The sequence below is a fragment of the Papilio polytes genome, unplaced genomic scaffold (assembly GCF_000836215.1).
Source record: "Papilio polytes unplaced genomic scaffold, Ppol_1.0 DF823901.1, whole genome shotgun sequence".
NCBI classification, from domain to species: Eukaryota; Metazoa; Arthropoda; class Insecta; order Lepidoptera; family Papilionidae; genus Papilio; species Papilio polytes.
Genome location: NW_013525303.1, coordinates 1,524,477 through 1,543,251, shown reverse-complemented (window position 1 = coordinate 1,543,251; position 18,775 = coordinate 1,524,477). Strand labels below are relative to the sequence as shown.

At 35.1% G+C, this 18,775-nt stretch overlaps 1 protein-coding gene across 1 annotated transcript in view; it reads right to left on the bottom strand.

Annotated features, from left to right (window-relative positions):
• LOC106102814 overlaps window positions 1-18,166 on the bottom strand; it is a 22,982-nt gene extending 4,816 nt beyond the window's left edge. The window contains exons 1-5 of the mRNA XM_013282399.1: window positions 17,943-18,166; window positions 2,645-2,811; window positions 2,224-2,427; window positions 1,461-1,628; window positions 1,109-1,259 (exon numbers count right to left, since the gene is read on the bottom strand). Of these exons, the coding sequence (XP_013137853.1) occupies window positions 1,109-1,259; window positions 1,461-1,628; window positions 2,224-2,427; window positions 2,645-2,811; window positions 17,943-18,010 (758 nt within the window). The 5' untranslated portion in view covers window positions 18,011-18,166. The remainder of the gene's footprint in view (window positions 1-1,108; window positions 1,260-1,460; window positions 1,629-2,223; window positions 2,428-2,644; window positions 2,812-17,942) is intronic.
• Between the last annotated feature and the right edge of the window lie 609 nt (window positions 18,167-18,775).

Here is an 18,775-nt window from a genome sequence, read left to right as displayed (position 1 = left end):
AATTTCTAACTGCGGTTGACTGCATTTAAACAGTGGTAGAACCCACTTTAACATCTTCCCACGAATGGGACGGCTCGCCCGGTGAAATACCACGACCACGCAGAAAATAGGCGTAAAGTGGAAGCAATTCCGTGTTTCGTCTGATGAGTGTGGCGGCGGAAGCCTAATTTTAGTCCCTTTCCACTCTTTTCTGAATAAGAATGGATGGGAAGGAAAAGTGGATTTGACGGTGGAGGAGACGTACAGGAAGGGAAAATTTCCTGTTTATGTGCGTCTCCTCCGTAAATGAAGGGTAGGCAACGCATCTGTAATTGCGGATGTTTATGGGCAGCGGTCGCTTTCCATTTCAGTGTATTCAGGTGGCCGCTTGCTCGTTTGTCCCCTTATATTGTAAAAAAAAGGTTCAAGTAAAACAGCGCCAGATTAAGCCAGCGTGGGCCTGTAGCAAATTCTGTCAAGTGGCCCTTGGATTGCTTTACGTTCCCAAGTATAGGGTATTGAACAAAACTGTTAACTTTAATTAGAATTAATTGGAATTTAACATTAAAACATAAACGTTAAAAATAACGTAAAAAATTTTATTTTTACGTTTTAAAATCGAAATCGTGTTTTTTTTTGATAACATAAGGTGGCAAACGAGCAAGCGGCCACCTGAATCCACCGAAATGGAAAGCGACCCTTCATTGACGGAGGAGACGCACATAATGAGGACATTTCAACTTCTTATGCGTCTCCTCCACCGTCAAATCCACTTTTCCTTCACATCCTTTCCTCTTAAGAAAAGGGTGGAAAGTGAAAGGGATTAAAATTATGCCTCCTTTTACACTTTCAAATAGGACTGAAGCATAGCCTTAACTCTCCGCGTTTAAGGCATGTATTTGACGCTACTGTCTAAATTAATATTTTTTTATTACTGTTAGACATTCGTTGTAGCGCGGAGTTCACAAATTGGCGTGGCTCGTAGCACTTACTATTTTACGTGGCTAATCTGGCACTGAAGTGGAGGTATTTCTACGTTTTGCCTATGGCCAAATCTTGGTCTTTCTAACAAGGAAAAGATGGAAAAAGAAAGAAGATCTATACAAGCACTAATACTGCTAGTTAATACCATTTATTTAAAAGCGCCTGATCGTTTTCATCCTCCGCAGCTTCGAGTGCTGCTTTGAAGTCAGCGCACTCTAACGTGTGCGGCAACAGGGGAGTGCCCAACCCCGAGTTTAGGAACAGCACCGGTACGACTGCACCTAGTTCTGACTGACCTGAAAACAGAAAGAACTAAGGCTGTAGAAATGTTAATACGAGTTTCTACTGTCATTACACTTGTATAACAACAAAAAAATATACATTTGCAGTTGATAATTTGACAAATGTAAACAGTGAAATAAAGTTATTTATAATTTCTTGCGGATGAAGCCGCACGCGAACAGCTAGTTATCTCTAGGTGATTGTGAAGAACTTACGAGTAAGTTCAACGATGCACAGTACAGGGAAACGATGGTCTCGTTGTTGTTCTAGCGGGGAACGCCAATGTAGGTCGGACACGTGTACCCGCCAGCCGCGCCGACGCGCGCGCACTCGAAGCTTCGCCGCCACCGCGCACTGCAGTATACCTTTCTCCGCGCAGCAATCTGAAACATGGTAACAAACACCAGTTTGTGTTAACATAGTCTATGGAGTCTTCTTGCTGTAACACTGAGGGAAACTCAACTAAAAATCATACTAATCATACTAATATTATAAATGAGAAATTTTAGATGGATGGATGGATGGATGTTTATTAGAGTTTGTAGCCTAAACGGCTGATCGGATTTCGATAAAATTTGGCATGGATGTAGAGGATAGTCTGGAACACAGGCTATTAACAATAATTAAACAATTTTGTGTTTTTTTAATTCCACGCAAACGGAATTGCGGGCGAAAGCTAGTGTCAACTAATTGCTTCTTCATGATATTCGTAATATTTTGGGCACGTCTGACCGTAAAAACAAAATGAAAACATTATGAAGTAGGTGCACCATGAAATTGACGTAATAATCCCAGTCAAAATTCGATGGCACGTCTAAGACCGCATTAAACATTTCTTAAAAAAATGGAACTTCTGTCCTATGATAATAACACAAATTGAAAGACACCTGACATTAAAATACAGCATATTGGTTATGTAAAGGGATACATACATTATCAATTAAGAAAAAAACTTAAAGAAAGCGTTTAGTTTGTCACCTTGTGAGTCGGCAGCACAAACATATATGAGCATAGCACGTCGTCGCCTGTTCCTTATCGGTGGTGCTTTTCCCAGCAAGTAGCAGCGTAGCTCCTCCGGCAGCGCGGCCACACTGGCCGGCACCGGGGGGCCGACCACCTCCTCGCGGGGTGACGCGCATGCCACCGGGGAAGACAGCGAAATGGAATCTGTGCCGGCGTTCACTACACTTTTGTTATCAATATCTGATTTTTTCTGCACAATTTTTTATTACAATGTTTTCTTTTTTCTTAAAGATTATCATTCTCTTTAAAAAACAGACTTAACATTATCTAGATAACTGTTGCTCACAACTTCGCGTGAAATTAAAAAATAAACGTCTCGGGCAACAGTTAGTGTAATTATAAAGTACACAAACTTCTAGTACAGATCCCATCTCACCTGATACACTGGAAGCGACAGGCCGTGGTACTTTGACAGAGGGCTTCTTCTCCCGCAGCGAGGGCGCAGGCTCTAGCAGTTCCAGCGGAGGCTCCGCCGCCGGCTCGGGCTCCTGTGCGATCTTAGTTGTGCGGTATGACGGCGATCTGCGCGCGCAGCAGTTTGGTCTGGAAATTATATATACCTTTAGAAGTTTGTAACCTTCCTAGGTTAGTAAAATAAGAATAACGAGAGAAGTTGCAGGTTATTTTCTTTGGAAACAGGTAATTTATTTTTCTACACAAATACTAAGAGCGCGCGCACTCTTTTGACTAAAATATCGCACAACTGTTTAGTCTCGCTTTGATTCCTATGAGCTTATATGGAAGTGCACTACTCGAAGTTTAGTTGTGCAACTAAACAGTTGAGGCTACCAAACAATCGACAATCGCCACAACAGTTTGACATAGTTCAATCAAAGGCGTGCGTCCGCTCTTAAGATTATAATTTCTACTTTGTAGATAGCGTTATCTCTGTCACACACCTGAAGTAAAAAATATAATTTTGTCTCTTTCAGTCTGTTGCGTATGATTTATAGCCACGTATTTTTTCTAAATTTATACTAAAAAAAAAGAACAAATATAGATTACATTAAAATTAAGTTAGGTACTGGCGCGTAGCTATGTGCTACAAGTCCTAACTCGTAGCCCGTAGCCTACAGCTGTCGACACCCGCATTGTCTCGATTAATTATTTTGTCACGTTCATTTAGAATTGTTAATTGGTTTGTTTGATTAATTAAATCGCTTTGTATTGTATAATTGGCAGTGATATTGTAGCGCCAAACGTATGTTGTCAATGTGCCGGATACATTGTCGGCATGGTTTGTATCTAGATTTTGGCTGCTTCGAGCGTTACGTCATTTCTATTAAAAACTACCTTGGAATAGATTTATATTCGATGAACGTTTTTGTGATAATTTTTCTAATCTTTAATTTACAAATGAGATTAAAAAATGCCTTATTATGAGCGCCGACAAGTTACGAACATGCTACGATACTACGGCGTAGCAATAAGTTCTACGATTTCGACGAGTGAACCAATACATTTTGCTTGTGTATTTTTGCTTGTTTGCTTGTGTACAATGTGATTTTTACTTCCGATAATAATTCACATTATAAAATAAACAGCATCGTTTAATATACTAAAAGAAGACGTAGCACTAAGAGCACAAAGGGCGCGGTCAGAGCGCTACGAGGCACTCCATCAAGGGGCCATTCAATTTGACATGGGATACACGATAAATATTTATGTTACCTGCCATCGTATAAGAGATTTGTACAGTCGAGGCAATACGCGATGTTCCACTTAGAAAAAAAACCTTTTTCTTTGCAACAAGAATAACTCCTTCAATTCCTGATTTAAATACAATTGCTTCTACTATTTTTTTTTGTTTTGATAAAAGAAATGCGGTACTGAAATCTCACAAAAAAAAACATCAATTCCTTTATTATCAACTAGCTTTCGTCCGCGACTCAAAAAATGAGTAGCCTTATGTACTTCCAGACTATATTCTACATCTATACCAAAGTTCGTTGAAATCCGTTCAGCAGTTTGGGCTACAAACTCTAACAAACATCCATCCTTCCATCTAAACTTTCGCATTTATAATATTAGTACTATATATTTACATTTTATGTGTTTTCAATACCTAACTACGATATTCAACAGATGATATATTTATAGACTACCAGGAAATAATAATGGAATTTTCTCTACACTAAAGTTGATAACCCACGCCGTGTTCAGAACCGGAAGGGTGGGCAGGAACAATAGTGAATATAGAGCGGATGTCACCCCTTACGCCACTTCCGGTGCGAGGCGAAGGGAAATATGTTCGCTCTTCTAATAATAACTAGGTATAAAAGTAGGTTAGTTACTCTGAATATAGGTTTTAAAAAATAACTTAGTTAAGTACAAAACATGGTAGTTTATGTACATATGTACATGAGTTTACGTGTATATGTATTCATCTATAGTATTATAATAAAGCGTAAACACACACTTCTTTGTTGCCTAAGATGTCAGCAATTACAGCATATTGAATAATTATTTTTTTAATAAAAAGCCCTACACTTACGTCATGTTTTAGGCTATATATTTTCACGCCGTTAAAATTAGGGGGTAAATATTTTGGATAAATACCGCTAACGTGAGTAAGAGACCATAAGTTGATGCCAACATCAAGGAAGCAAGGTTGCCATGGTTTGTTATTATATCATATCACTTTGACATTTGCAATTGATAATTTGACACATGTAAACAACAAAATAAAATTTTCATAATTTTATGCGAATGAAGTCGCACGGAACACCTATTATGAATATATGATTTTTAATTCAATTATTTGACTTTAATTAAGCTAATTATTGTGGTTATGAGGTATAAATAATTACATGTTACAACGTGTCATGGGAAATTAAATTTAAATATGTTATAGTTAATTGGAGTTACAATTTCATTTTATGCTACGACGAGGTAATATGAACGCCTTAACAAAATTAGAATTTTATGAAAATTAAAACGATATACTATTACGATGAACTACACATATTTAGTATAGTTTAAGGGCAGGCAAACACCTGTGACTAAACTATAGCACTATTGTTATATATGCACAAAAGCTCGTAGGAATCAAAGCAAGACTAAACGGTTTTGAGATAGTTTGGTCAAAGCCCACTCTAAAGTTACTCTTATTCTCGTATACTAACAAAACATTCAAACATCGAGTTTGATTTAGATTGAGAGCATATCTCGCATAAAAGCTCTTGAACGAGAATTTCTCTCATACGTCTACGCAATATTATAATACTAAGGTGTGGTCAGAGGAGGGGCACCTACGTCACAACTCGTGACGTCAGTCCCCTCCCCCGCCAGCGTGACGCGCGACCTCCCCGACCTACTTACGGCTACAAGCTGCGTGATCCGGATTACCTACAAATATTTTTATACTTTTTCGTTGCATTGGCTGTACTCCTTTGTACTGTTGCGTTGACAGAAAAAAAAATGTCGATGACAGCGTTTTGAATTTGGAACAGCCAAATTCAAAGCAGAGTCATAGATAAGTTGAATAGTTGCTTTGTATTATTTACGAAAATAGTAAAATATAAAATAGTAGTACAATATAGTAAGTTATGATTGCTAGATTACCCATATTTATGGTGTTGTGAAAGATATCCATTTTTTTCTACTAAATTATTTGGTTGATTTTTTCTATATGTTCAAAAAAACAATTAGTCATAGTACTTATTGCGCATATTGACGTGTTACCGAACGCAACACAATGGCGACCTGTCAGACTGACAGATGTATGTCATCGCAACGTTACAAAGAAAACAAATACGCGGGAATTTCGAAAATAGAACAGTTGGTAAACATTACCGTTATTTTTATGAAATACACTTTCCTAGTATATTCTTAAAATATTACTATAAAAGTACGCCAAATAAATATTGTGAGAAAGATATTGTGTACGTTTTTGTTGAATGACAGCTGTCAACGGTCTGTTTCAAAATGAGTGAACGCATAGCTCAAGCTCAGGTCCATCGACTGTCGTTTATTTCGTTATTGATTAGTTTAAAGCATTGAATTAGTGAAGATTGTTAGATCGTTAAGGCAAGCGTTGTCACACTAGAATTCTCCCAAACCTTTCAATATTCGTTGACAATGTGTACCTGCGTAAAAATGACAAATCATTAAAAATAATGAAGATAGACGAATAAAAAATTGTCTAACAAAATTAGCTGGTGTAGATACTTCTTAAGGCCGTTTTAGTTTATCTCCTCATACATCGATATGACATTTGGACCCCAGTGTACGAAATTTTTTTTAATTATGATTGATTGATAAATTAATTAATTAATCATACTAATATTATAAATATGAAAGTTTAGATGGATGGATGTTTGTTAGAGTTTGTAGCATAAACGGCTGAACGGATTTCGATGAAATTTGGTACCGATGTAGGGGATAGTTTGAAAGAACACATAGGTTACTAACTTTCATTTTTTTTAATTCCACGCGGACGGAGTCGCAGGCGAAAGCTAGTAATATAATAAATGCGAAAGTTTAGATGGATGGGTAGATGTTTGTTAGAGTATGCAGCCTAAATGGCTGAACGGATCTCGATGAAATTTGGCATAGACGTAGAGGATAGTCTGGAAGAACATATAGGCTACTCGTTTATGTTTTTTTATAACTCCACGCGGACGTAGTCACGGGCTAAAGCTAAAATAATTAAATCTTAAATCGAGTTACTCTAATACCAGTGGTTTTCCGACGCGGGTCGTTAATTGCGTCGGTGTGACGTCATCGATTTGTACTCATGATTAATGACTAACGCTTAGTCATGATTAATGACCCACTCCTGGATACATTTTAATTGCTTAGTAGCCCAGTATCAGAGAAATATTGCCTTGGTTTGAGTAATTATGTTTGGTAGGAAGTAATATTTAAGAAATAAATAACAGTGGTAGAGCCCGCTTTAAGATCTTCGCCCCCAGCAATACCACACAGAAAACAGGCGTGAAGTGAAACAATTCCGTGTTTCGTCCGTTGAGTATGGTGCCGGAGGCCTAATTTTATTCCCTTTTCTTTTCCACCCTTTTCTTAAGAGTGAAGGAAAAGTGGATTTGGCGGTGGAGGAGACGCATAGGAAGGGGAAATGTTCTCTTTATGTGCGTCTTCTCCTCCGTCAATTAAGGGTAGGTAACGCATCTGCAATTGCGGATGTTTATGGGAAGCGGTCGCTTTCTATTTCGGTGGATTCAGGTTGCCGCTTGCTTGTTTGTCACCTTATACTATAAAAAAAATCGACCGCAGACCAAGTTACTTACTTCCATGATTCCATCGTCAATGGTATCAAGTAAGATGGTCTGTAGCTTTTGTCATCCATGAGGGTACGTTTTAATTTAAAGAGAAAAATTGGAGCGTACCTCTTTGACTAAAATATCGCACAACTGTTTAGTCCCGCATTGATTACTATGAATTTATATGGACGTGCGCACACTAGTCGATTTTTAGTTGTGCAACTAAACAGTTGAATTGGGAAACAATCAACGATCGTCGTGTCCGCCTGCTTTTAAAATTAACACTTGACTGTTACCTTATCACATAAGGGTTTAAAGACACAAACATCCAATCTATTTCGTATGGTTAATGAATGACGTCATAATGCATTCAGTTGGCATACAGAGCGGCATAAATCATTCAAGCGAATCTAGAATACGTAATACGTGATATCTTCTAACCTTTTTGCGTTTGATTTATAAGGAAGCTTTTATTACAATATGACGTGATTATTGCGAAATTATATATATACTAGCTGTTCCCATGCGACTTCATTCGTATGAAATTACGAAAATTGGTTTATTGATTACATTTCTAAAATTATTAATAGCACATGTCAAAATGACATGAAATGACAAACCTTAGCAATATTGCTTTCTTGATGTTGGCAGCAACTTTGGTCTCTTTCCCACATTAGGGTTTTTATCCAAAATATTTACCACCTAAGTTTAATGGCGTGAAAATATATAGACTAAAGCGTGACGTAAGTGTAGGGATTTTTATTAAAGTAAGAATTATACAAAAATATGGTGTAATTGCTGACATCTTAGGCAACAAAGAAGTGTGTGTTTACGCTTTATTATAATAGTATAGATCTATACTAGACATACATACTATCTATATAGCTCTCATTAGACAGTTAGATTAAGGGCCCGATTCAAAAGGCAGTTATTTTAGAAACTGCACGCATTGTGAGGAGGTTCCTGTCTCTGCAGCCATCACCACTGGTAGTTTGAGTCATCGTATTCCGCAGTGGTGTTCTATTTTTTATATAACATGTTTTATTCTATACTAATATAGAGGAAAGATTTGTATTTTTGTATGTATTGAAATAACTCAAAAACTACTGGGTAGATTATAAAAATTCTTTCACTGTTAGAAAGGTAATTTCTCTGAGAGTAATATAGGCTTTTTTAATTTCTGAAAATGAAGTTGTGAGCAACAGCTATTATTGATTATGTACGGTCATGGAAATCCGCGGCGTAACACTTACTGAAATTGCTTTGTTGAAGTAGACAAATCTTTCAAGCGACTGTACCTTTTAAGATTTACCGCCAGATTCCCCTACTGTACACATAAACTGTGATGTGCTAATATGGACGTAATTCACACATAGATATAAGTGCCACAATTGAATGCATGTCTATGCTATGAAAAAAGAAAATAGAATTTATAAAAGCACATGACGGTACAAGAAATACCAAGGAAAAGGACCGAGGAAAATCTCTAAAAGTCAAAGTCGTGGAAATGGAAAAATATAAAAAAAAGAAAACGAAAAAATATTTATTACATTTATAGAAAAAAAAAATTATACCATATTTACACCAACTTAATCTAATTAATATTTTAGTTTAACATGATAAATACATTCTAAAATTTACAAAAACAGTAGGCTAACATATGTTTTATTGGCTCATATAAAACGAGACCATATAGTTTATTGCCGATAAAGTCGATATTCACACAAGGCTACAGTGTAAAAGTGGGTAGACTGAGAAATCAATTTGAAATGCTACGAATTTCTCGTAGAGGTATTTTATGTTACTATATTACTTCTAAATAGTGTTAGAGACACACATTTATTTTTCCTCGATACTTCCCTTTGCCTTATCCAGAGTCTAGTTCAATACTAAGGTTTTTTTTTTTGCAACTAATTAAGTATTTCCACTGTCAAAACATTAAAAAAACGCTTTTATCCTTTTTTTAAAAGCGAATTGTAGGGATAAATATAATTCTGTACAAATGTTGAAGAAATTTAGATAGATGGATGTTTGTTAGAGTTTGTAACCTAAACTGCCAATCGTATCTCGATGAAATTTGGCATATATATAGAGGATATCTCGCAAGAACAAATGGGCTACTTGTTTTTTTAATTGCACGCGGTCGGAGTTGCGGGCGAAACCTAGTAACTTATAATCTGTTGCTTTCAATATGAAATCGATTACGTTATCTATACGGTATCATAATACGGATTAGGTAATTTGGACGTAGTATAGAGGAAACAGTTGGCAACAAGTCAACTACACTATCTATCATTGATTTATGAGCGGTTCACACTTGGCCAATCCAGTTGGTAACGACCAGTCATAGATAGTATGGACTCTCAGCGTTCACACTGTGCTAGTTTGACAGTCCAGTTTTTGGATGCTACTGACTATCTATAACTAGACTAGTGTGAACCGCGCATTATTTAGATTTTAACATTTTATTTCTTTAATTAAATAAAAATTTTATTGACTTAATCACAAATACATTTTTTTATTTAGCCATATATGCGACAATAAGTTCTTCCTTATTATTACAAGCTAGCTGTTGCCAGCGACTTCGTCCACGCAATATTAAGATAAAAAAAAATCCTAGGCGTTTCAGAGATTTCCCGGATCAAACGAAGCTTGTGGACAGACAGATAGACAAAAAAAATACGATTTTCGTTCTCACCAACGCCAATACATAATCTTCCATAAATCTGGAATTTGTCATTTGATGTTACAGACACACTCCAATTTTATTACATGTATAAAATATAAAACACCGCTTTTTGTACATCAGAAGTTTTTTACCAACTAAACTTCGAGAAACAAATAATTATGAAGAAATGTTGTGATAAAACAGTCTCAGATTTCTGCTATAACACGATCGTGTTATTTTATTTTTATCCGAAGTCATAGGCAAGTATTTGTGTCAGCATTACGATTGAAAGAGACGTTGATACAGAGATGTGAACAAGAGATTATTTTTATATTACACTCGCTGTGGCTCGCTACTTCGCCCAAGTGAATAAAAATATATAGCCTGATACTAACGAATAACATAGCTTTCTAATGGTGAAAGAATTGTTAAAATCGACTCATTAGTTTTCGAGTTATTTCATACAAAAATACAAATCTTTTCTCTTTACGGTATTAGTATGCATGTGTCTCCCGCGACTACGTCTGCGCGGAATTAAAAAAAAAATCGTAGCCTATGTATTCTTCAAGACTACGCTCTACATTTAGGGATAGACTTAGCCTAGTTTATCAACTGGCGACACCCATCTGATGCTTATTAAAAAAATCATTGAAACAAGTTCTTTAAACTCCTGGTTTAATCGCTGACAGACAACTACGAGTTAAATCTTATACTCGTATTGCACACTAGCTGTTTGTTGAAATAATTATAATACAGAAGGAAAAACGATGTTACTCCAATTTATTAAAACATTTTTATTTGTAAAAATAAGAAAACAAAGAAACAAAGTCATCCTTGACAAAAAACATTTTTGACAGAATATTTTTGATTAAAAAAAACAGAAATTCCAAGGAGTATTTCAACACTGTTCCCGTGCGGCTTCACCCGCATGAAATTATGAAATTTTTTTTTATTGTTTACATTTATCAAATGATCAATAGCAAATGTCAAAATGACATGACATGACAAACCTTAGCAATCTCTCATACTTGATGTTGGCAGCAACTTATGGTCTTTTTCCCACATTAGGGTTATTTTCCAAAATATTTACCCCCTAAGTTTTATGGCGTGAAAATATATAGCCTTAAGCGTAACGTAAGTGTAGGGCTTTTTATTAAAAAAAGAATTTTTCAAAAATATACTGCAATGGCTGACATCTTAGGGAACAAAGAAGTATGTGTTCACGCTTTATTATAATAGTATTGAAACAGGTATTAACGGCAGTTTAAGAAGACATTATGAAGTGTTTATTCTAACATTAAATTATGGTCACATTAGTCGTTAGTTACGAGCATATTTACAGTTCAAATTGTACGCTGAGAGTCCGAGATTATATTTAGTACATATTATTGACGCCGTAACTCTGAGGTATTTAACAGCGCCTACCGGCGTCACACAGCGTTGGAGTTGTTTGGTTCTACACACGAAATACTTTCATCATAGACAAATCTATATTTCTGGTAAAAATCCTTATCTCACTTCACTCTAATATTATAAATGCGAAAGTTTAGATGGATGGATGTTTGTTAGAGTTTGTATCCTAAACGGCTGAACGGATTTCAATGAAATTTGGTAGATACTCTGGACGAACTCATTGGATACTCACTTTTATTCTTTTATTATTTTACGAGGATGGAGTTGCAGGCTAAAGCAAGTAAATCTATAATTATATCAAACGGAAGTCATTAACTGGCCGTTAATTTCACTAAAATCTTTCGAAATGATTAATGATTTACGACCCACTCTATTTTCATACGTGGCCATAGATTATGTAAGGTTATTTTTTATTTATAGATAGTCGATGATCTAATCAACCTAATTTATAAACTAAATAATAACCGAACTTTGTTTCGACGTTTATAATTTTACTTTGAAGTTTTAGATTGTGCGTAAACCTGAAACAAAACTACAGCGAAACTGTTATGCGATTGCCGGTTGTTTCCCAACCTCATCTGTTTGTACAACTAAAAATCAAGTAGTGTGTGCACCTCCATACAAGCTTACAGAAATCAAAGCAAGACTAAGGGCCTGTCCCACCGGTGGTAGATAGAGGCCCTGATAGTGTAAATATAACGTCACGTCAGATAAAATACAATATTTCTGTCCCACCAATTTTAAATAGCAGATAACGCTGTGACGTTTTAAATGTCAAGGTCATTTTTTTTACAAGCCCCATACAAAACTTTTCGATTCTGTCCCACGGGTGGCTGATAAAGAGTTCTGGATAATGTCGAAATGACATGAATGTCACAATGACGTCAGATACGGTGCAAAATCCCGTCCCACAAGTTTCGGATAGGTAAAATAGCAAATTTACGAGCTCCTAATTTGACTGCCAGATCGAGTGACCATTATCTTTTTATCAACTGGATGAGAAAACTTTCTTTGGTCTTATTTTGAATTAATATCAATGTTTTGACTGAAAATAGATCTTGTTGAGTTTTGAGAAGATGAATTTACGATTGTCTTGTAATATAACATGAATATACCGTCCCCACAATCACTTAGTAGTGAGAAATTGAGACGATAATCTAGCATGGCAATGGGACATGTTTCGAGTGACAAACTCTGTACTTTTGTGTTTTTGAGTTTACTCATGGCAGTGAAGTTTGCATCTTACGAAGTAGTCTTACATGGAACCGTATGGTTACATTATAACAGTAATCCGTTGTCAAAATGACGCAACGCAATTCATTCAACGTAATATTTTGTTGTTAAAATATTTTTTTCTTATTGTATTTGTTAATTTTTACTATTGGCTGTGTTATTATCCTTTGTTAATATAAAAACTTGTTATGCATTCAATTACGTAAAAATAGACATTTAAGTAAAACTAAACTAAGGTGTCACGTAATTTAGGGCATGGTCTCTTTTACGAACCTGCATAAATAGGAACTTATAAGCATTCGTTGCGACGTTGCCGATATTGTACTGTTGTAAATTATCAGTGTTATTAATAATGACAGATGTCAGTGGTGGGACAGAAAAATCATTTTATACATTCTGCTATATTACATCTTCATTGATGTCAGATAATTTACGTAAAAGTGATTAGACTATTGCAATACTATCCATTGATTTGTTCCGCATAAATTTAGTGATAAATAACAATATACCGTTGTCATGGAAACGAAATTCCGATTCGCAATTCATTCCACTTATTTCATTTTATATATTTTATTTTTAACCAAATATTAAAATAAATAAGTGATTTTTTTTAATACTTAGCATATATTGTATACAATCTTTTTAAATAAATTTTTAGCAGAAAATAGAAAAGATTTATCTTAACATGAAAAATAAAGTTTTTTGCAAAACTGCCCGAACATGATCTTTTAAGCGTCCTTGCGACGTTGCCGCTTTTACTAACTACCAGGTTCTTACTTATCGGTATCTTGAATTGTGAAACAAAAAAATCCTATATTTCCGTCACGTATTTTATCTGTTTGATTATTATCTGGCAATTTACGAGAATTTGGTAGTACTGCCCCTAAACAGTTCTGCGATAGTTTAGTCAAAGGTGCGCGCGCTAATAAAGAGAATTTTTTCTGTAATTTCGTGCAGACCTTTTTATAAATTTTATTGGTTGTAGAAAATATTCTGATATTATTTTTTATGAATATTCGAATTTATTTTACACCTGGCAGGTTTTCTATGAGAATCAATCATACTTCATACTAATATTACAAATGTGAAAGTTTAGATGGATGGATGTTTGTTAGTGTTTGTAGTCTAAACGGCTGAACGGATTTCAATGAAATTTGACATAGATGTAGAGGATAGCCTGGAAGAACATATAGGCTTGCATTTGTTTTTTTTTATTGCGCGCGGATGGAGTCGCGAGCGAAAGTTAGTGGTTTATACAATTCTTAGGCATAATTTCTTGTATACTTTATCTTCTAACTGTATATTTAGAACGTATAAATCTTATTTTCTCCGATGCCTCCGGGGGTGTATCTCGACTGCGTCGGTAACTTAATACTTTATATCACATACCAGTGACATATACGTGCATTGGCTGACGTCATCGTTTCGTGACCCACTTTACTATTAGGGTCACCAACATCTTACGAAATGACGGACAACGGGACTTTTTTCTAACTCAGTTAAGACCCTGAAAGCTTATTTAATCTATACTAATATTATAAGGAGAAAAGATTTGTATTTTTGTATGTATTGAAATAACTCAAAAACTACTGGGCTGATTTTAAAAATTCTTTACACCATTAAAAAGCTTTGTTATCACTGAATAACATAGACTTCATATTTATTAATATTTAATTTCAAGCGGGTGAAGTCGTATTAAATATCGTTGACCTCAGATACAATACCGAGGGAAAGTAACTAAATCTAAGTTAGGTGTGCAAAAAACGGCCTTAGTTATCCACACTGCCCTATGTTTAAGTTACTTTGCAGATATGTGCAAGTTGTTGTTTTATTCGCTTAACAACATCAGATGACGTATAACTGACATTACTTTAGTATAGAGATGTACAAAAATGGAAAGTTCTGGAAATAACTGACGTGTGGTGACCGCACGCGTGACGCGGGATCTCCGTCACACTTTGTTTAACGCCATTGTCTTGGCTGAGCGTAGTAAACGCTCCAACACGCCAATTAACGAGTACGCCAAGATGCTATTATGGCAATTTTTGTATATTAGCATAACTACAATTTATAAAAAAATATGTAGACTAAATATCCATATATATAATCCAAAATTATGGATGTGGCGTATTTACGCCTTTTAGGGCTTTTTATTAAAAAAAAATAATTATTCAAAAATATACTGTGATTGCTGACATCTTAGGCAACAAAGAAGTTTGTGTTTACGCTTTATTATAATAGTATAGATAGTATAGATTTCCACCGTGAAAATACCTGTACATATTTCCATCTTTTTCATTCCTTTTGAAAAAGATATTAAGCAATACAAGAATGTTTTATTGAAGTTTCTACATACCGTCATAGTCCTTCGAGCCGGATCACGGATACACGACAACGTTAACTTTGAAATTTCTATTAATCCATAGAATTCCTACAGATTGCCTAAAAAAAGATCGTTTATAAATAAACGGTTCGGGTCACAAACAAATAATTTAATTGAATCACCCGGTCTAATATCAGTCTAGTATTATTTTATGTGTTAAAGTTGGCCGGCAGCCAGAGACGGGGAATGTGTAGTATTTATTAGAGTTTTTTGACGTAACGAGTCGTAAGTGGCCTCACGGTGAGGTTTCATCGGTTCAACTAGTGATGTTATTACAATATTAAGTGTCTGTCCCACCAAATTGTATATTGTCTGTTAACAATCCAACGTGTAAAATATGTTATGGAAATATCGGATTTTGTTACCTGTACGTGACGTCATTTTTAAGCTATCCGAGCCTCTATCAGACAATAGTGGGACAGGCCCTATATCACACAAGATGGTATTACTAGTACACTAGCAATATTTTAAGTACATTAATCCATATAAATATTATAAAGAGGAAAGATTTGTATTTTTGTATGTATTGAAATAAATCAAAAACTAATTGGTCGATTTTAAAAATTATTTCACCATTAAAAAGCTACGTTATCAGTGAGTAACACAGGCTAGATTTTGTATTTTTTTCAATTTTACACGAGACAAGTCGTAAGCAACAGTTAGTTTATAATAAATTCGATAGTTTATTTACGAAACCTTACGTAGGTTTTCATCAATGTCTGAAGTGCTTTAATCTTGAGTTCCCGTACATTCTTTTTTCTAGCATTTTTACTGCTACATCGTCTCCATGATGATATTGGATTGGGGGGGGGGGCAGGTCGATGGTCAAGGGGGCTAGTATCATTTCATTAATTTCAAAGAAAACTTATCAACATGTGGTCCAATAGTTTTAATGAAAAACTTACGACTTGTTGTATCTATGTGGGTCTGCATGGAAGTCGCCTTAGTATTTTCATTTAGTTTTGACATATAAATTTATAAATAACGTGCTTTGTAAGATGGCACATTTCATTCATTCTGTGCATCTTATTGGAAACACTTTTTTTTGTCAACATGTTTCGAAACAATCATGTCATATTTATTTATAGTAAAGGGTTTAATCCTATTTATTTTAAAAGATTATAAATACCTTAAACCCTCCGAGAAGTCGTTTAATTTATACATCAATGCGAGCTTAAATTGGTGTTCCAATTTAGCTTTGGATTCTCAAATAAACGTCAATTATAATCGGCCAACGAAATTGGACGTTGTGAATAAATTCTTTAGCACCGAAGTAATTGTTTCGAATCGTTACAGACGGTGTCGAGTTTGCGAACTTATTGTTAGCTTAATATTTAAGGGAAAGATAAAACAAATGAAGATTAAAGCACTTCTTTCTTTGCAATTACTTTAGTACTAGCTGTTCCCGTGCGGATGTACCGCATGGAATTATGAAAATGTTATTTTATTGTTTACATTTGACAGATTATCAATAGCAAATGTCAAAATGATATGACGTGACAAACCTCGGCAACCTTGCTTCCTTGATGTTGGCAACAACTTATGGTCTCTTTCCCACATTAGGGTTTTTATCCAAAATATTTACCCCCCGTGCTGAATGGCGTGAAAATATATAGCCTAAAGCGTGACGTAAGTGTAGGGCTTATTATTAAAAAAGAATTTTTCAAAAATATGCTGTAATTGCTGACATCTTAGGCAACAAAGAAGTGTGTGTTTACGCTGTATTATAATAGTATAGATAACAGCTAAACTGCTGTAAAAACTTTAAATATGTTTTACTATAGAGGCAATGAAAACCAACGGTGTAACGGAGTACAAAGAGCCCACAAGATTCTCATTTCAATATGCAACTGTGTTTATCTAAAAATCTATTATTCCGCTTATTTTCCTAATCACGTAAAGTATTGCTATTCTCTATGGTCTCTTGTTTTGCATTTAGATCTGAATTGGCTATGGTCAGCATAGTCGTATATTTTTATAAAAATCTTTTCCTTTTGAATTGAACATACATCAGAATTAAGACAAAAAACTTTGTATTTCAGGTAAGCCTTTTAATAATAGATTTAAGAAAATGCTTACAGTTAAATATTATGAATGCGAAAGTTTAGATGAACGAATTAATGTTTGTTAGTTTGTAGCCTAAACGGCTGAACGGTTCTCGATAAAATTTGCCATAAATGTAGACGATAGTCTGGAAGAACACATTGGCTACTCAGTTTTTTTTTATTCCACGCAGACGGATACGGGCGAAAGCTAGTAAGTCACATTTTATTCACCTTACCTGTTTATGGTTAGGCAAATATTTGAATAAAACATCTCCAAATTGCATTTAATTTCATACTTCAAACGTCTATTAAGAACTTTTGATTTATTATGTTGGTATTATCTAAATAACCAGTATATTTCGCGTTTTCAATTTGCTAGAATTTTCTGAGATGAGCAGAATGATAAACTGTATGTCCCGTTCATTCCCGGATATCCCGCAGTACTCCTGTATTGATTTATATTTTCGCACCGTCTGTTATCTCTAACTTATGTTACAAATATGATATACTATACATAATATGATATACAACAGTAAGTAGCTTATGTGTTCCTCTACATCTATACCAAATTTCATCGAAATCCGTTCAGCCATTTCGGCTACAAACTCTAACAAACATATATCCATCCATCTAAACTTTCGCATTTTATAATATTAGTATGATGTTATTGTTTTAAAAAACCTTCACGCTACATTAAACGTATAACTTACTCCTCGGAATGCTGCGAAATATTGTCTTTATCCCTATGAGCCTGACCCGAACTGCAAGAGTTGCCCATCTCGTATCAACTACCACATCACTAAAATAATTGAGTACAACACAGAACTATTTGATAAACACGCGCTCACACCAAACTGGGCACACCTTACTAACATTTCACAACGTCGCGATATTTTCGAGCGGCAAATCTAAATTTATAACGCACGTCCATACTGTCACGGCGCCCGGCGGCGAATAATCGATGCACGCGATAATGTTACCACAGTACTATGACATATTTTCCCGAACTATTTAATCTTATTTCCCTCTTTGTGGTAACTTAACAAATGCTTTATTTATTTGTTATCAATACAGAAACAAGAGCAAGCATATGACCAGTTATTAAATAGTCAACAAATTCTCAAATTTGTTGTGATCTAAGTGTAATAACCTCAGTCATTTAGGTTAATAATTGAAATGATTGCTTTGATTTGTAATAATCAACTCTGACTATTGTTTTTTTGTTTAGAAAGTGTTAGTTTCTATACATGAGACCTAAAACTTATTATATACGAAATAGGGAAATGTCATAAATGTGGTAACACGACGCGCCCTGACTGTCGTATCCCCTGTCCCTGTCGGAGTGGACGGCGTGCCTCGCTCCCGCGCTATCTATTTTCCACGCTTCCCTACATGTGAAAGCTTTTCTTCGAGTGAAAATATAATAATATCTGTATGACGTGTTAACTATATTTTTACAATAATTGTAATAAATCGCTTTTATTGACATTTTATTCTTAAAAACTATTTTTATGAATAAAGAAGCAGAAAATTACCTACCTAC